This window comes from Sus scrofa, chromosome 2 (genome assembly GCF_054392235.1).
Source record: "Sus scrofa isolate SSC_HxYL_T2T_F1_AM1 chromosome 2, Sscrofa_HxYL_maternal_Yorkshire_Landrace_v2.0, whole genome shotgun sequence".
In the NCBI taxonomy this organism is placed as follows: domain Eukaryota; kingdom Metazoa; phylum Chordata; class Mammalia; order Artiodactyla; family Suidae; genus Sus; species Sus scrofa.
The window spans coordinates 36,891,349-36,906,056 of record NC_139384.1 but is presented as its reverse complement, the minus strand read 5'-3'; the positions used below and the strand labels follow the sequence as shown (position 1 = coordinate 36,906,056).

The 14,708-nt window shown below is 34.2% G+C and overlaps 1 protein-coding gene across 14 annotated transcripts in view; it reads left to right on the top strand.

Annotated features, from left to right (window-relative positions):
- ANO3 (anoctamin 3) overlaps positions 1 to 14,708 on the top strand; it is a 483,543-nt gene that overhangs the window by 342,318 nt on the left and 126,517 nt on the right. For all 14 annotated transcript variants that reach the window (XM_085011613.1, XM_085011611.1, XM_085011612.1 and 11 more), the window contains one exon: positions 5,598 to 5,756. In XM_085011613.1, coding sequence (XP_084867739.1) covers positions 5,598 to 5,756 — 159 coding nt within the window. The remainder of the gene's footprint in view (positions 1 to 5,597; positions 5,757 to 14,708) is intronic.

Here is a 14,708-nt window from a genome sequence, read left to right as displayed (position 1 = left end):
GAAGAGATTTATGTCTTGTCATGCTTCCTTATTAGCATTTCGATAACTACTTTTCACCTGATAAACTGCTAAAACTCATTATTAATAATTTAGAATTGATAGGATAATTAGATACTAAATTAGAATGCTAGTTAATAGAATTTGATTGTGAACATGTTTACACAGACGGAGACAAACCCTATCAATAATACCTAAGGTCACTTACTGTAAAAAGATGTAGATTTTTTTTTTTTTAATAGTAAGGCAGCAGCTTTTCTGAGATAGTTTAACATTTGTTTTAACTTCATCTTAGAGTAATTAATAGCAATAACTATTAGGGTTCCACTTTCAGTCCATGCTACTCTTAAACTAAGAAAAGTATGTAAAATCTTTTAAAAACTATCTTATTTTGTCACAGTTTTCCCACCATCCAGCCATTTGATTTCTTGATCTACACCTTGAAGGATTTCACACTTCACCTGGGACTAAATATGCTATCATTAAAATAAGATTTAGGTGCTACTTAATACTGAAATGGAGAGGGTGCTCTACTTTAAGCAAAAGAAAATGTGGAAGAAAATGTTCGTATAATCTTATTTTAGCTCAATTCTTATTTAGATTACCATGGAGATGCCTGGAGGCAGTGGGTCATTTGTATAAAACAAAGGATAAGCCGCAGCTATTGCAATTCTGCTGCAATTTTGTGATTATTTATCTTAATCTATTATAACCTATGGTAACCTATTATAACTTGATTTGTTACAAACGTTGGAGGGAAGAGGATGAGAAATGACCACATGATATTTTATTGGCTCTATATTCTTTGAGGTTATTCCTACCTAGATACACATAGGTATGGATTTTTCTATTCTTTCCCTCCCCTTCTTTTCTTCTTTCTTTCTTCCCTCCCATCCTTCCTCCCTTATTTCTATCTTCCCAGAAATATTTATTGATGACCACTCTGTGTATGGCCCTGAGTTTGAAATACCGTGTACAAAAAAAGTAAAATTTATGACATTCATAAAATTTAGATTCCATGCAATAAGACAGATAGTAAATGAAAGATAATAAATAAATTATGTAGTGTTGTAGAACATGTTGGAATTTTTAACTACTGCTAAGGAGAAATAGATTATAAAAAGTGGGATCAGGAGTGGAACATCATGGAAAGCATTGGAGGATCTTGAGGAAAGGCATTACATAATGTGATTTATAATGGGAAGAATCACTCAAGTGACTGTCATGTTGAGAATAGACTTTACAGGAGCAAAGATAGAAGCTAGGAGATGTCAGACTATTGCAGTAATGTGATCAACAGATGATATATTTTAGAACACAGTAGTAGTAATGAAGGGGTTAGAAAGTGGTCAGATTCTAAATGTATTTTGAAGAATTTTCTGTTAATTTGAATGTTAGATGAGTGAAAAGAGAGGAAACAAAGATGACTGGAGATTTTCGATCTGAGCAAATTAAAGGATAGATTTGTAACCAATCAGAATAAAGAGGGCTTGGGGAAACATCTACTTGGAGAAAATAAGGAATTCCATTTTTTTGGAGAATTAGCTTTTCATGTCTGTTAGATATATAAGTAGAGAAATCAGAAAATCAGTTGGTTACACAAGCCTATGAATGTTTTGATTATGTAGCTGTCAACATGTAAATGATTAAAGCCATGAAATTGGATGAAAAACAAAAGGAAGGGAACATAGATAAAGCAGACAAGAGAACCAAGGGTGATTCTTTACTCCATTTAAGTAGGAGAAAATCCAAATAAATTAGATGTCCTGGGAGTGAAAAGGAGAAAAAAAAAAAGTGTTTCAAGGAGGAGTGAGTGATGCAAATACTGAAAGGTGAAATCAGAAGAGGATAGAAAACTGTCAATCAAATACATCAATAAAAGTCATCGGTGGCCTTGAGAAAGGAAATCTCTGGAGTGGTAGAGGCAAAAGCACTTTAAAGTCTGAAGTTAGAGTTCCCATCATGGCTCAGTGAAAATGGATCTGACTAGTATGCATGAGGAGGCAGGTTTGATCCCTGTCCTTGCTCAGTGGGTTAAGGATCCAGTGTTGCCATGAGCTGTGGAGTACGTCACAGATGTGGCTTGGATCTGGCATTACTGTTGCTGTGGCATACGCCAGCAACTACAACTCTGATTTAGCCCCTAGCCTGGAAACTTCCATATGCCAAGGGTGCAATCCTAAAAAGACAAAAAAAAAAAAAAAAAAAAAAAAAAAAAAAGTCTGAAATTAATTGTGTTTTCTAGGGCCATAAATCCTCAGTATCTCTATCCTATAGGAGTTGTAAATGGCCTTTAAGGGAGTTAGCCTTCTGTTACTGCTCAAGTCCCAGACCTAGTAATGTACACTGGTGCTTCTTTGTCTTTTTCAGTGTAATTGTCAAGCCCGCCATCAAATAGGTGAGAGTTTTCATTTCACTATTGCCTTTTCCATGACATCTGGGATGTCACTTAGCCTCTTTGGCTTCTGTGTACTGGAAGAATCTCAAAATGTGTTCATTCATTGCAGAAAAGACTGTGCCAAGCCTTCCTGTCCTTGACCCTGCAAATCTCTACTACCCTGAATTCACATACTTGAACCTATGTTCTCTAAAAAGAACAAAGCTCCAAAGCTCCTGAGCAGCCTAACCTGTTCCTATAGGATGCCAGTCCCTCAGATTTTTTTTTTTGTTGCCTCACCTGGACGCCCCCTTGGCTGCCAGGTTACTCTGGTCCTTACATTTTTTTACCTTGAGCTGCGTATATATCTCAGGCAGACTCTTCTAAAGAGAAGCATCTGTCTGAAATTATCAGACATCCCTGCAAATATTAAGACTTTTTTTAAAGAAATATTTTTATTAGGGTATAGTTGATCTAAAGTGTTGTGTAAGTTTTTGCTGTACAACATAGTGACCTAGTCATATATATATATATATATATATATTCTTTTTCTCATACTATCTTCCATCATGTTCTATCCCAAGAGTTTGGATATAGTTCCCTGTGCTGTATATATTTATCCATTCTAAATCTAATAGTTTGCATCTACCAACCCCAAACTCCCCATCCATCCCACTTACTCCACCATCCTACTTGGCAACCACAAGTCTGTTCTTTATGTCTGTGAGTCTGTTCCCATTTTGTAGATAGGTTCATTTCTGCCATATTTTAGACTCCACGTATAAGTGATATCTTATGGTGTTTGTCTTTCTCTTTCTGACTTACTTCACTTAGTATGAGAGTCTCTAGTTCCATCCATGTTGCTGCAAGTGGCATTATTTTGTTCTTTTTTATGGCTGAGTAGTATTTCATTGTGTTTATATATACCACATCTTAATCCATTCATCTGTCAGTGGACATTTAGGTGGTTTCCATGTCTTGACTATTGTGAATAGTGGTGCAGTAAACATAGGGGTGCATCTAACTTTTTGAATGAAAGTTTTGTCAGGATATATGCCCAGGAGTGGGATTGCTGGATCATATGGCAGTTCTATATTTAGTCTTCTGAGGAACCTCCATGCTGTTTTCCCTAGTGGTTGTATCAATTTACATTACTACCAGCAGTGAAGGAGGGTTCCTTTTCTCCACATCCTCTTCAGCATTTGTTATTTGTAGACTTATTAATGATGGCCATTCTGACCAGTGTGGGGGCAGAATACCTAAATAGGCATTTCTCCAAATCAGACATACTGATGACGAGGAGGCACATGAAAAAAAAATACTCACATCACTAATTATTAAAGAAATGTAAATCAAAACTATAATGAGGAGTTCCCGTCGTGGCACAGTGGTTAAGGAATCCGACTAGGAACCATGAGGTTGCGGGTTCGGTCCCTGCCCTTGCTCAGTGGGTTAACGATCTGGCATTGCCGTGAGCTGTGGTGTAGGTCACAGACGCGGCTCGGATCCCGTGTTGCTGTGGCTCTGGCGTAGGCCGGTGGCTGCAGCTCCGATTCGACCCCTAGCCTGGGAACCTCCATATGCCGCGGGAGCGGCCCAAAGAAATAGCAAAAAGACAAAAAAAAAAAAAAAAAAACTATAATGAGAACTTTATTTGAATTTGGTTGAAAATTGGGCGGAGTCTTTGGAAAAGAACTGGAGCAGCTGGGCATAGCAGGGTGAGGTCATTAAAGCCATCTTAATAAGCATGTGATTAGTCTTGAGTATAGTTGATTCAGTTTTGTGTGTATATATTACATATAAATAGGTTATTATAGAATGTTGAACAGAGTACCCTGTGCTATACAGTAAGTCCTTATTGGTTATCTATTTTATATGTAGGTAAGGTGTAAATATTAATCCCAAACTCCTAATTTATCTCTCCTCCCTCATGTTTCACATTTGGTAACCATAAGTTTGTTTTTGAAATCTATGACTCTGCTTCTGTTTTATAAATAAGCTCATTGTATGTATGTTTTTTTTATTAAAGTGATTTAATAAAGTGATTGATACTTGATTTTAATACTTGATAAGTGATTTAATACTTGATTAGATACAAGTGATATCATATGATATATGTCTCTCTCTCCCTGACTCACTCACTTAAGACACTTTTTGAATCTCAAGAATGCTCGTGTGGAAAAAAGGAGATAGAGAGTTGGTACAGATATTCAAAACAGTTTGATAAAAAATGTGGAGAAAGAAAGACAGTTTATATATTAGCAAAGAACATGGACCCAGAATTGAAGTTGGATTCACGTCCTAGCTCATCTGTACATTGAGTAGTATTCTAGCAAAGTGCCGCCCACCCCCACCAAATAAAAGACCATCAGGAAATTCTGTTGATCAATAAAACTGATTTTATTTAAGTTACAGTAAGTGAAGATACCATCTGTGTAGCCTTAGTAATGTTTTAAAAAGATGAAGTAGGAAAGAGTTTTTAAAGGGTTCTAGGACATGGGCTGGGAGATTTTAAGGTAAATCTAGCAAGGCAGGAATTTGGTTGAAAATTGGGCAGAGTCTTTGGAAAAGAACTGGAGCAGGTGGGCATAGCAGGGTGAGGTCATTAAAGCCATCTTAATAAGCATGTGATTAGTCTTGATAAGTAAGGTGTTTTAGTTGTACCAGAGTCTTATATTCTGGGAGCAAGTATTTCTTAGAGCAGGAAGCTCAGGAATTATACTTTGATTTAGTGTTGTTGAACAAAGATTTAGGAAAATTGTGTCTCATCTGAGTATTATTTCATGGAGGAAATTATGTTAGTTTCGATGCTCAGTATTTATTTTGTTTAAGCCTTGCTGTCTTTATCTTTGAAATGCAAGTTTGAGTATTACTTGAGACAAAATATTTAAGCATTTATGTCTGGGAATAATTTTGAGCAAATACTCAATATGTTGGCCGATATTATTTTTACAGGGTCTTATTGAATAAAACACATGTATTTTGATGATAATGTCAGAGAATCTGATGTCAGAATGCCTTATTTCAAATCCTGGAATGTCACTTGCTAGCTTGTTTCCTACTGTAGATTGCAAACTTTCAAAATGATCTTTGCATGTCTCATAACTGGAATGTAAAATATTCATTTTTTATGTTATATTGCCAATTCTCAGACAGAAATGACTGAAACCAAAATGGCTGTTTGTCTAACCCACATTCTTAACAACCACTGCTTTATTTGCAGAATGACATGAATTACATAGCATCCAGTGGACTTCTCTTCAAAGATGGCAAAAAGCGGATTGATTACATCTTGGTTTATAGAAAGTCAAATATACAATATGACAAAAGAAACACATTTGAAAAGAACCTCAGAGCAGAAGGCCTGATGTTGGAAAAGGAGGTAGGTTCTTTAATAATATTAGTTGTATGGTATAATATGCTGGAAGAGATGTGATATTTTATGTTTTAGTATGGAAAATATAACACATGGTTTTTTAAAATGTATAGCAGTTTTCTCCCAAATTTAAAAGAAATGCATATGTATAGTCTCATTTAAAAATGTATTGCTGTTTTATTCTATCCATTTCTGTAATTTTAAATGTTTTTAAAAGGGCATAACTATTTTTATAATGGTAAAAATTGAAGAAGTAATGATTATACCTATGTAAAGTATAAAACCCTTTGAAAAAAAAACTAAATGCCAAAAGAAGAGAGTTTGCCGAATGGTTAATGTCTAGGTTTTAATATTGAAACTGCGAGTGGAACTATTTCTTCCTAATCCTTTTTTCCTTTATGCTTTTTAAAAAAGACTTTATATTTTAAAGCAGTTTTAGGATCACAGTTAAAATTGAGAGGAAGGCACAGAGCTATATAACCTCCTGCCCCTGTGGGCACATAATCTCTCCCATAATCAGCATTTCCCAACAGAATGGTACATTTGTTACAACTGATGGACTTACATTGATACCTCATTGTTACTGAGTCCATAGTTTACATTAAAGTTCACCCTTGGTGCTGTACATTCTATGAGTTTGAACAAATGTGTAATAACATGTTATCTACATTATAGTATCATACAGGGTATGTTCAATGCCCTAAAAATCCTCTGTGCTGTGTCTATCTATACGTCTCTCCATCACCCCCGAATCCTGATCTTTTTACTGACTCCATAGTTTTTCCCTTTTCAGAATGTCCTATAAGCAGAATCATACAGAATGTAGCCTTTCCAGATTGACATCTTTCACTGAGGAATGCGCATTTAAGTTTCCTCCATGTCTTTTCATGCCTTTATATGTCATCTGGCTGTATCAGAGTTTACTGATTATTCACCAAGTGAAAGACACTTTACTTGGTTACTAGTTTGGGAAATGATGAATAAAGCTACAGTAAACATCATTGGCCAGGTTTTAATTTGGACATAAGTTTTCAATTCTAATGATCCAATAGCTGGATCATATCATAAGAGTATGTTCAGTTTTGTAAGATTCCTCCCACTCTTCCAAAATCACTGTACTGTTTTGCATTCCCACCAGCAACTAATGAGAGTTACTGTTGTTTTACATCCTTGTCAGCAAATGCTATTGTCCATATTCTGGATATTGGCCATTCTAATAGGTGTGTAATGGTATATCATTTTTAAAATTTTTTCATTTTCCTGATGACTTAGGATGTGGAGCATCTTTTTGTATGCTTATTTCCAATCTGTTTATCTTCTCTGGTTAGGTGTCTATTACAGTCCTTTCCCTTACTTTCTAATTGAGTTGTTTGGTTTTTCTAATTCTTTGAATTTTAAGGGGCTTTGTATATTTTGGATAATATACAGATGTGTCTATACAAATGGTTTTCCCAGTCTGTGGCTTTTCTTCCCATTCAATTAACATTGCCTTTTGCAAAGCAGAAGTTTTTAAGTTTAATGAAGTTCAGCTTATCAGTTTTGGTGTTCTATCTTTAAAAGCATCACCAGAATTAAGTCCCATAATCAATGTAAGTTTTCTCGGATGTTGTCTTCTAAGAGTGTTATATTTTTGCATTTTACATTTAGGTCTTGGATCCATTTTCACTTAATTTTTATAAAGGGTGCCAGGTCTTTACCTAAATTCATTTTTTTTCTCATATGAATGTCCAGTGGTCCTAGTACCATTTGTTTAAAAACTGTCTTTGCTCCCTTGTATTACCTTTGCTCCATTGTGAAATATCTGTCGACTTTTATAAGACAAGTTGATATTTATGTGGGTCTACCTCTGGGCTCAGTATTCTGTTCTGTTTATGTCTGTGTCTATTCATTTACCAATACCACTGTTGTAGTTTTAGAGTAAGTCGTGAAGTCAAGTAGGCAGTTCTCAAACTTCGTTTTTCTTCTTCAATATTGTATTAGCTATTCTGAGTCTTTTTTTCTTTTTATGTAAAGTTTATAACCAGTCTCTCAGTATCTGCAAAATAACTTGTTAAAATTTTAATTCACATTGAATTAAATATATAGATCAATTTGGGAAGAACTGACAACTTGTCTTCTTATCCATGAACATGGAATATCTCTTTCATCAGAGATTAGTAGTTTCTCTGATAGAGAACCTATAGCTCTTTCTTCAGTTTTTTACCTAAGTACTTAGTTCTTTGGGGCACTAATACAAATAGTATTTTGTTTTTAATTCTACATGTTCGCTGGTATGTAGGAAAGCAGTTGACTTTTATATATTAACACTATATCCTGCAACTCTGTTGCAATTGTTTGTTGGTTCCAGAAGGGTTTTTGTTTGTTTGCTTGTTTGTTTTTGTTTTTTTTTTTTTTTGTCTATCTGTTTGAATCATCTGCATAATGAACATGTCATTTGCAAACAAGGTCAGTTTTATTTCTTTCTTTCCAATCTGTGTACCGTGTATGCCCTTTTCGTGTCATACCATGTTATCTAGTACTTCCAGTATGATGTTGAAAAGGAGTGGTGGGAGGGAACATCCTTGCCTTGTTCTTGATCTTAGTGGGACAGTTTCTAGTTTATCGCTATTAAGTGTGATGCTAGCTGAAAGTATTTTATTGATATTCTTCATCAAGTTGAACAAGTTCCCCTTTTTCCCTAGCTTACTTAGAGATTTTGTCATGAATGGGTGCTGAATTCTGTCAAATACATTTATGCATCTATTAATATGATCATATGGTCTTTTCTTTTTAGCCTTTTATGAGGTGGATTGCATTAATTCATTTTCAAATATTGAACCAGCCTTGCATACTTGGAATAAATCCCCATTAGCTATGGTATATAATTCTTTTTATATATTGTTGGATTCTATTGCTAACATTTTGTGGAAGATTTTTGAATCTATATTCATGAAATATATTGGTCTGTAGTTTTGTTTTCTTAGAATGTTCTTGTCTGGTTTTGGTATTAGGGTAATTCAGGCTTCATAGAATGGCTAAGATAGTATTCTCTCTGCTCGTATACTCTGAAAGAGACTGTAGAGAATTGGTACAATTTCTTCCTTAAGTGTTTGATAGAAACCATCAGTGTACTCATCTAGGCCTGTTGCTTTCTTTTTTGGAAGGTTATTAATTATTGATTCAATTTCTTTAATAGATACAGAATTATTCATAATGTGTATTTCTTTTTGTGTAAATTTTGGCAGATTGTGTCTTTCAAGGAATTAGCCCATTTCATCTAGGTTATCTAGTTGTGGGTATGGAGTTGTTCATAGTAATTCTTTAGTTAACCTTTTAATTTCTGTGTTCTTTTATTTCTAATACTGGTTATTTCTACTGTCTCTATTTTTCTTAGTTAGTCTGACTAGAGTCTTATCAATTTATTGATCTTTTCAAAGAGCCAACTTTGTGTTTCATTGATTTTTTTCTATTGATTTCCTGTTTTCAATTTCTTTGGTTAATGCTTTAATTCTTATTCTTTTCTTCAGCTTCTTTTGGGCTTAGTTTGCTCTTTTTTTCTGAGCTTCCTAAGGTAGAAACTCAAATTATTGATTTAAGATCTTTTTTTCTTTTCTAAAATATACATTCAATGCTATAAATTCTCCTCTGAGCACTGCTTTTGCTGTCCTTAAATTTTGAATAATTAAAATTTGATAAATTCTGTGTTTATTTTCATTTAGTTCAAAACATTTTCTACTCTGAGATTTCCTCTTTATCTCATGTGTTAACTGCAAATATGCTGTTTAATTTATGCTTATTTAAGGATTTTCTAGTTACCTTTCTGTTATTAATTTCGAGTTTAATTCAACTGTTATCTTAGTACAAACATTGTATGGTTTCTATTCTCTTAAATTTGATAAGGTATATTTTATGGCCCAGAATATGGTCCATTTTGGTGAATGGTTCATATAAACTTAAGAAAAATGTGTATTCTGTTGTTGTTGGATAGTCTACAGATAGTTGATTGATGGTGTGGTTGTGTTCAGTTATGTCCTTACTGGTTTTCTGCCTGCTGCATCTGTCTATATCTTACATAGGGGTATTGAAGTCTCCAACTATGATAATGGATTCATCTATAACTCCTTCCTTTGCTATCAGTTTTTGCTTCATAGTTTGACATTCTGTTATTTGAAGCAAACGGTTTAAGGATTGTTGTCTTGAGAATTGACCCTTTCATCATGAACCTTCTTTATCATTGACTTTCTTTATTCCTCACAACTTTCCTTTCCTCAAATGCCTTTTTTAAATGTTCTTGAAGATAAATAATGATGTTTTTTCAATTATTTGAACACAAACAATGTTATTTTTTTGAAATGAAGCAACAAAAGTAACAGTGCTCACTAGAAAACAATTGAAAATAGAAAGGAAGTAAAAACATATCCTTCATAGTCTTATTATCAGAAATAAACCACTATTGCTATTTTAGTTAAACTTTCTAGTTTTAGAAATGTATATTTATCACATTACAGAAAGAAAAAAACTTAATGTGAAATATCAAAAGTATAAAAATATACAAAATAAAAAGTCAAAGTTTATATCTACTGTCTCCCAAATAATACCTTTTTCTCTTTTGATAGCCTTAGGTAGTAACAAATATATTGATTTTTATCCTGCTCAGTGTCCTTCGATGTGTTTACTATGTATATTCAAACACATGTAATTATTTTATGTAAAAGCAATCATGATATACATACTATTCCTCTACTCAGTTCTGTCATTTAACAATATGTTACAAATATCTTAAATTACCAATGTATTTAGATCCCACTCATATTTTCTACTGGTTGCGCAGTATCACAACTTGGAGATTTAGTCAACCATTCCCTTATTGAGAGAAAAAATAAATTAAGGATTTGAGGGGCCCCTAAATTACTGCTGATGAGATTTAACTTCTTTTCAAAAAAATAAATAAATAAATCAGACAAGGTCAAAAGCTTTGATGATGTTTTGATTAAATATCTTGATAATGTGTTGGTAAGCTTTATCAGTGAAATAGTTTTCACGGGTACTAATATGTGATATTGGGAACTACTCCCCCCCCCCCTTTTTCCCCACAGGACATCTATTGTGATTAGTTTTATGAGGACCATCATTAGGGAATACTGAACTCAAGGTGGTCCTAGAAAAACTAATTTGTTTATATTTATTAAAACTGCTTTACTATGTATAAAATAACAACCATACAATGCCTTGTCTCTTTATGAGGTAAGTATTTATTCGCATACTGCCTAGTGCTACAGAATTGGGCAAATGGAAATCTGATCTTAGTTTCTACTGATTCTTTTCATTGTATTTCTACTGGGAATTTTGACCCAGAATATCCGTGTCACTAATGATTAATCCGATCAATAAGTACTTGCTGAAAATACTTGTGCTAGGTTTTTGATTATTTGATTTCCTTAGGATTTCTCAAACTCTCCAAACACACAGAATCCATCACTTCCTCATCTGTCCCCAGAGCATTCTATTATAATACTGATAGGTATTTTGCTCACATAACTATAATTATTTATTAATACAGTAAGTGATTTTGACAGATACCATGAAGCTGCTGGAATCCAGTGAGTAAAGTAGATCTTACCCTTGCTGTCATTGAACTTGCAATATGTGAAGGAGTAAGTCATGAAAATGTTTAGTTGTAAAAGAGATATAACTTGGCTCACAGTCTCTGCCTAGTCTCTTGGCAGAAAGTCCAGATTCTCTTGTGAGTCTGCCTCTCCCTCATTCCTTCAATTTTTTCCCAAGGAATACTATTGGATGTTATTCATCCAAAGGGGGTTCAGTTCTGCTTTAATAGAAGTCTATTTATTTATTCTTGAGCTCCCACTTTTCAGGCACTGCCAAAAGATTAACATCTTTCTTTTAAAAAAAATCATATCCCAGTGTTTTAGGGTTTTTTTTTTTCCAATTTTGTCTAGATTGGCTCTCAGCAGAACAGTGTCCATATGTGTTCTTCAGTTCCTAGGCAAAGAGGTTCCATAGCTGTAGCTCTTCTAATTCGCACTGTTAGGATTTGGTCACTACAGTTCAATAAAATTCCAGGGCAGCTGGCCAGAAGATGTATTCAACCTCAACTGCATATTTCATTGGAATGACCATCCCTACAAACTGTAGCCATTGTGTTGATATAAGTTACCAGTCTCTGCTTCCTCTCTCCCTCCATTTACTTCCCTTGAAATAAATGATTTCCCTTCCTGACTATAGTAAGGATTAAGGCTAAGCCACTTCTGAAGAATAGACGTTATTAGTTTTATGAGAGTTGAGGGATATGTTTATCTCCACTCCAGAAAGGCTCTAGAAGCCACATGAAATTTGATCCAAAAATCTCTAAGAAACTCTGCCAGTCTAAACAAGGGGAAGTGCTTCAAGTCAAAAACAAATTTTGTTACACTCTTTCCACTTAACTAATACTTGCATAACTAAGAGGATATTTAGATGGCTTTTCAAAATAAAGCTGTTCTAATCCAAGGTTATTTCCAATCTCTATTTATTGATGTAATGTCTAAAAATATTCCATGTAATAATAGTCTTTATAATTTTAAATCATGATAAGTGACCTAAAAGAAGAGTAAATGATGCTAGAATGGCTTATAACAAGAGGAGAAAATCTAATCTTTGAGGGTGAGTGAAGGAAGACCAGAAGGAAAGGAAAAAAGTAATAAACTGTGAACTGAGGCTTAGAAACTGAACAGTAGTTAAAGTAGATTAATAAAAGGGGTAGATGTGGTTTTCAGTGCTGGCTGTACATTAGAATCCCCTGGGGACCTTTTAAACTCTTTATTCTATACTCCAACATAGCATGGATCAGTTGACTATCAATATGGTGGGGGGAGAAAGAACACTGGTGCTTTAAATACCAGAAAAAAAAGAGTACTAAATGAAGCTGGAAAGAATGGTTAGGGTTAATCAGTTCCATTTTCCAGCTTAAAATTTTTGATGATTTTCTAAGAAAAATAGGAGGCTGTTGAACATTTTAAGCACAATAGTATTATGACTATATTTATTTTCAAAAATGAAATCTTCCGATTTCTGAAAAGAATATAGGTTTAAAGAGCAAGACTGGATGCACAGATGTCATGGGTAGCATTAGAGCTGGAAAGAAATGAATAGATCTGCTAGATATTTAAGTTAAAATATAGATACTTGGTGGTTGTTTGGATATGGTGGTAAAAGAAAAAAAGATCTCAAGTAAAACTTGTGCTTGTGACTTGAGCAATTTATTCATTCAAGGAGCATTAATGAAGTACTTATGCATATACCCAGGATATATAGTGGGGATAAAGAGGAACCAAAATAAAAATGGTCCATGTTCTGTTGGGAGGAACAAAACCATAAATAGGCCAAAAGTAGCATAGAAAGGAATATTACACAGTAATTAAAATAGTTATGATGTGGAGAATGTGACTAAGTAGCAATGTTAGCATGTGTGATCTGAAAGAAATCAATCTCAATGAAAAGGAGGCCCATCATGGGGAAAAAAGGGGGTCAGAAAACTATCTGCAGAAGGAATGGACAGAATAAAACTACTAGTGACCAGAAGAAAGCTAATTTGGGGAGAAAAATTGGATGGAATTATGGGAATGAAAATCAAAACTAGAGAATTGAGAAGAGTTCCCATCATGGCTTAGTGGTAACAAACCCAGGTAGTATGCATGAGGATGCGGGTTTGATCCCAGGCCTCGCTTAGTGGGTTAAGGATCCAGCATTGCCATGGGCTATGGTGTAGGTCACAGTCGCAAGTCGGATTCTAGCACTGCTATGGCTGTGGCATAGGCTGGCAGCTGTAGCTCCTATTCAACTCCTAGCCTGGGACCTTCCATATGATGCACCCACAGCCCTAAAAAGCAAAAAATAAAATAAAATAAAATAAAATAAAATAAAATAAAATAAAATAAAATAAAATAAAATAAAATAGTAAAATAAAATTAAAAAATATATAAAAAAAACTAGTAATTGAGGTACCATTGAGAAATAGAGGTAAGAATGTTTGAAATTTGTGTCTAGAACCCAAATGAGGAATCTAAACTGAAGGTAAATGCTTTAGTCTTTGATTATAGATAGTTATATAAACTATGAATTATAAAGAAGTCACTAGAGAGAATGAGAAAAAAAAAAAAAACCTGAGCCTACAATTGAGCCTTAAAAAGTAAGGAAGAAAAATAGATGCTTGAAGGAATTGAACATACATGGAAGAAGGAGAAATGAGTCACGGGGAAGAGTGGTTACCAGGATAGAATACTACTGAGAAGTCAAGATAAGAAAGAGACCCAGTCTGTTAAAGGATGAGGAGGTCTTTGGTGAAATCAGTGAAAATCATTTTTCTGAGGAGATGGACTTGAAAGCTAGACTGGCACAAATTGAAGAGCGACTAGATAATGGAAGAATAGAGGCTGCAACAGATGTCATCAGCCAGCTCATTTGTGAACAGAAAGATGAAGAGCAATAGCCTGAGGAGGAAATGGGTTCTCATGAGGTTTTGCTTCTTTCTTTATGTCTTTTTTTCTTGTATAAGATGCTTAAATGATGATGGAAAGGAGGGTGAGTGGAGAGAGGCAGGGGGAGAAGAAGGGAAAAGGAAAGGGAAGAAAAGGGAGAAAAAGGTTGACGAAACAGAGGATAGATGTGATAAAAAAAATTAAAAGGCCTTTGGGGAAAAGGGAAGTGTAACATCCAGTATAGAGTTAGAATAGCAAGTATAATATCAAGGAAAATTAAGATTCTGAAATTGTCTTTTAAAGTTAATTTTATACAAATAATTTATTTTGTTTGGCAAAGACATATTTACTCCTGTTTCTAATTTTAAGAGTGATGACATTGATTGTTTAAATGGTGAGTTAATTAGGACTATGTTAATGTGTAAAATTAACTTGCTGTGATAGACACAGTTTAAGTGAACATTATATAAATGTTTATGTAATAAGCATTGTAACATTATGTAAT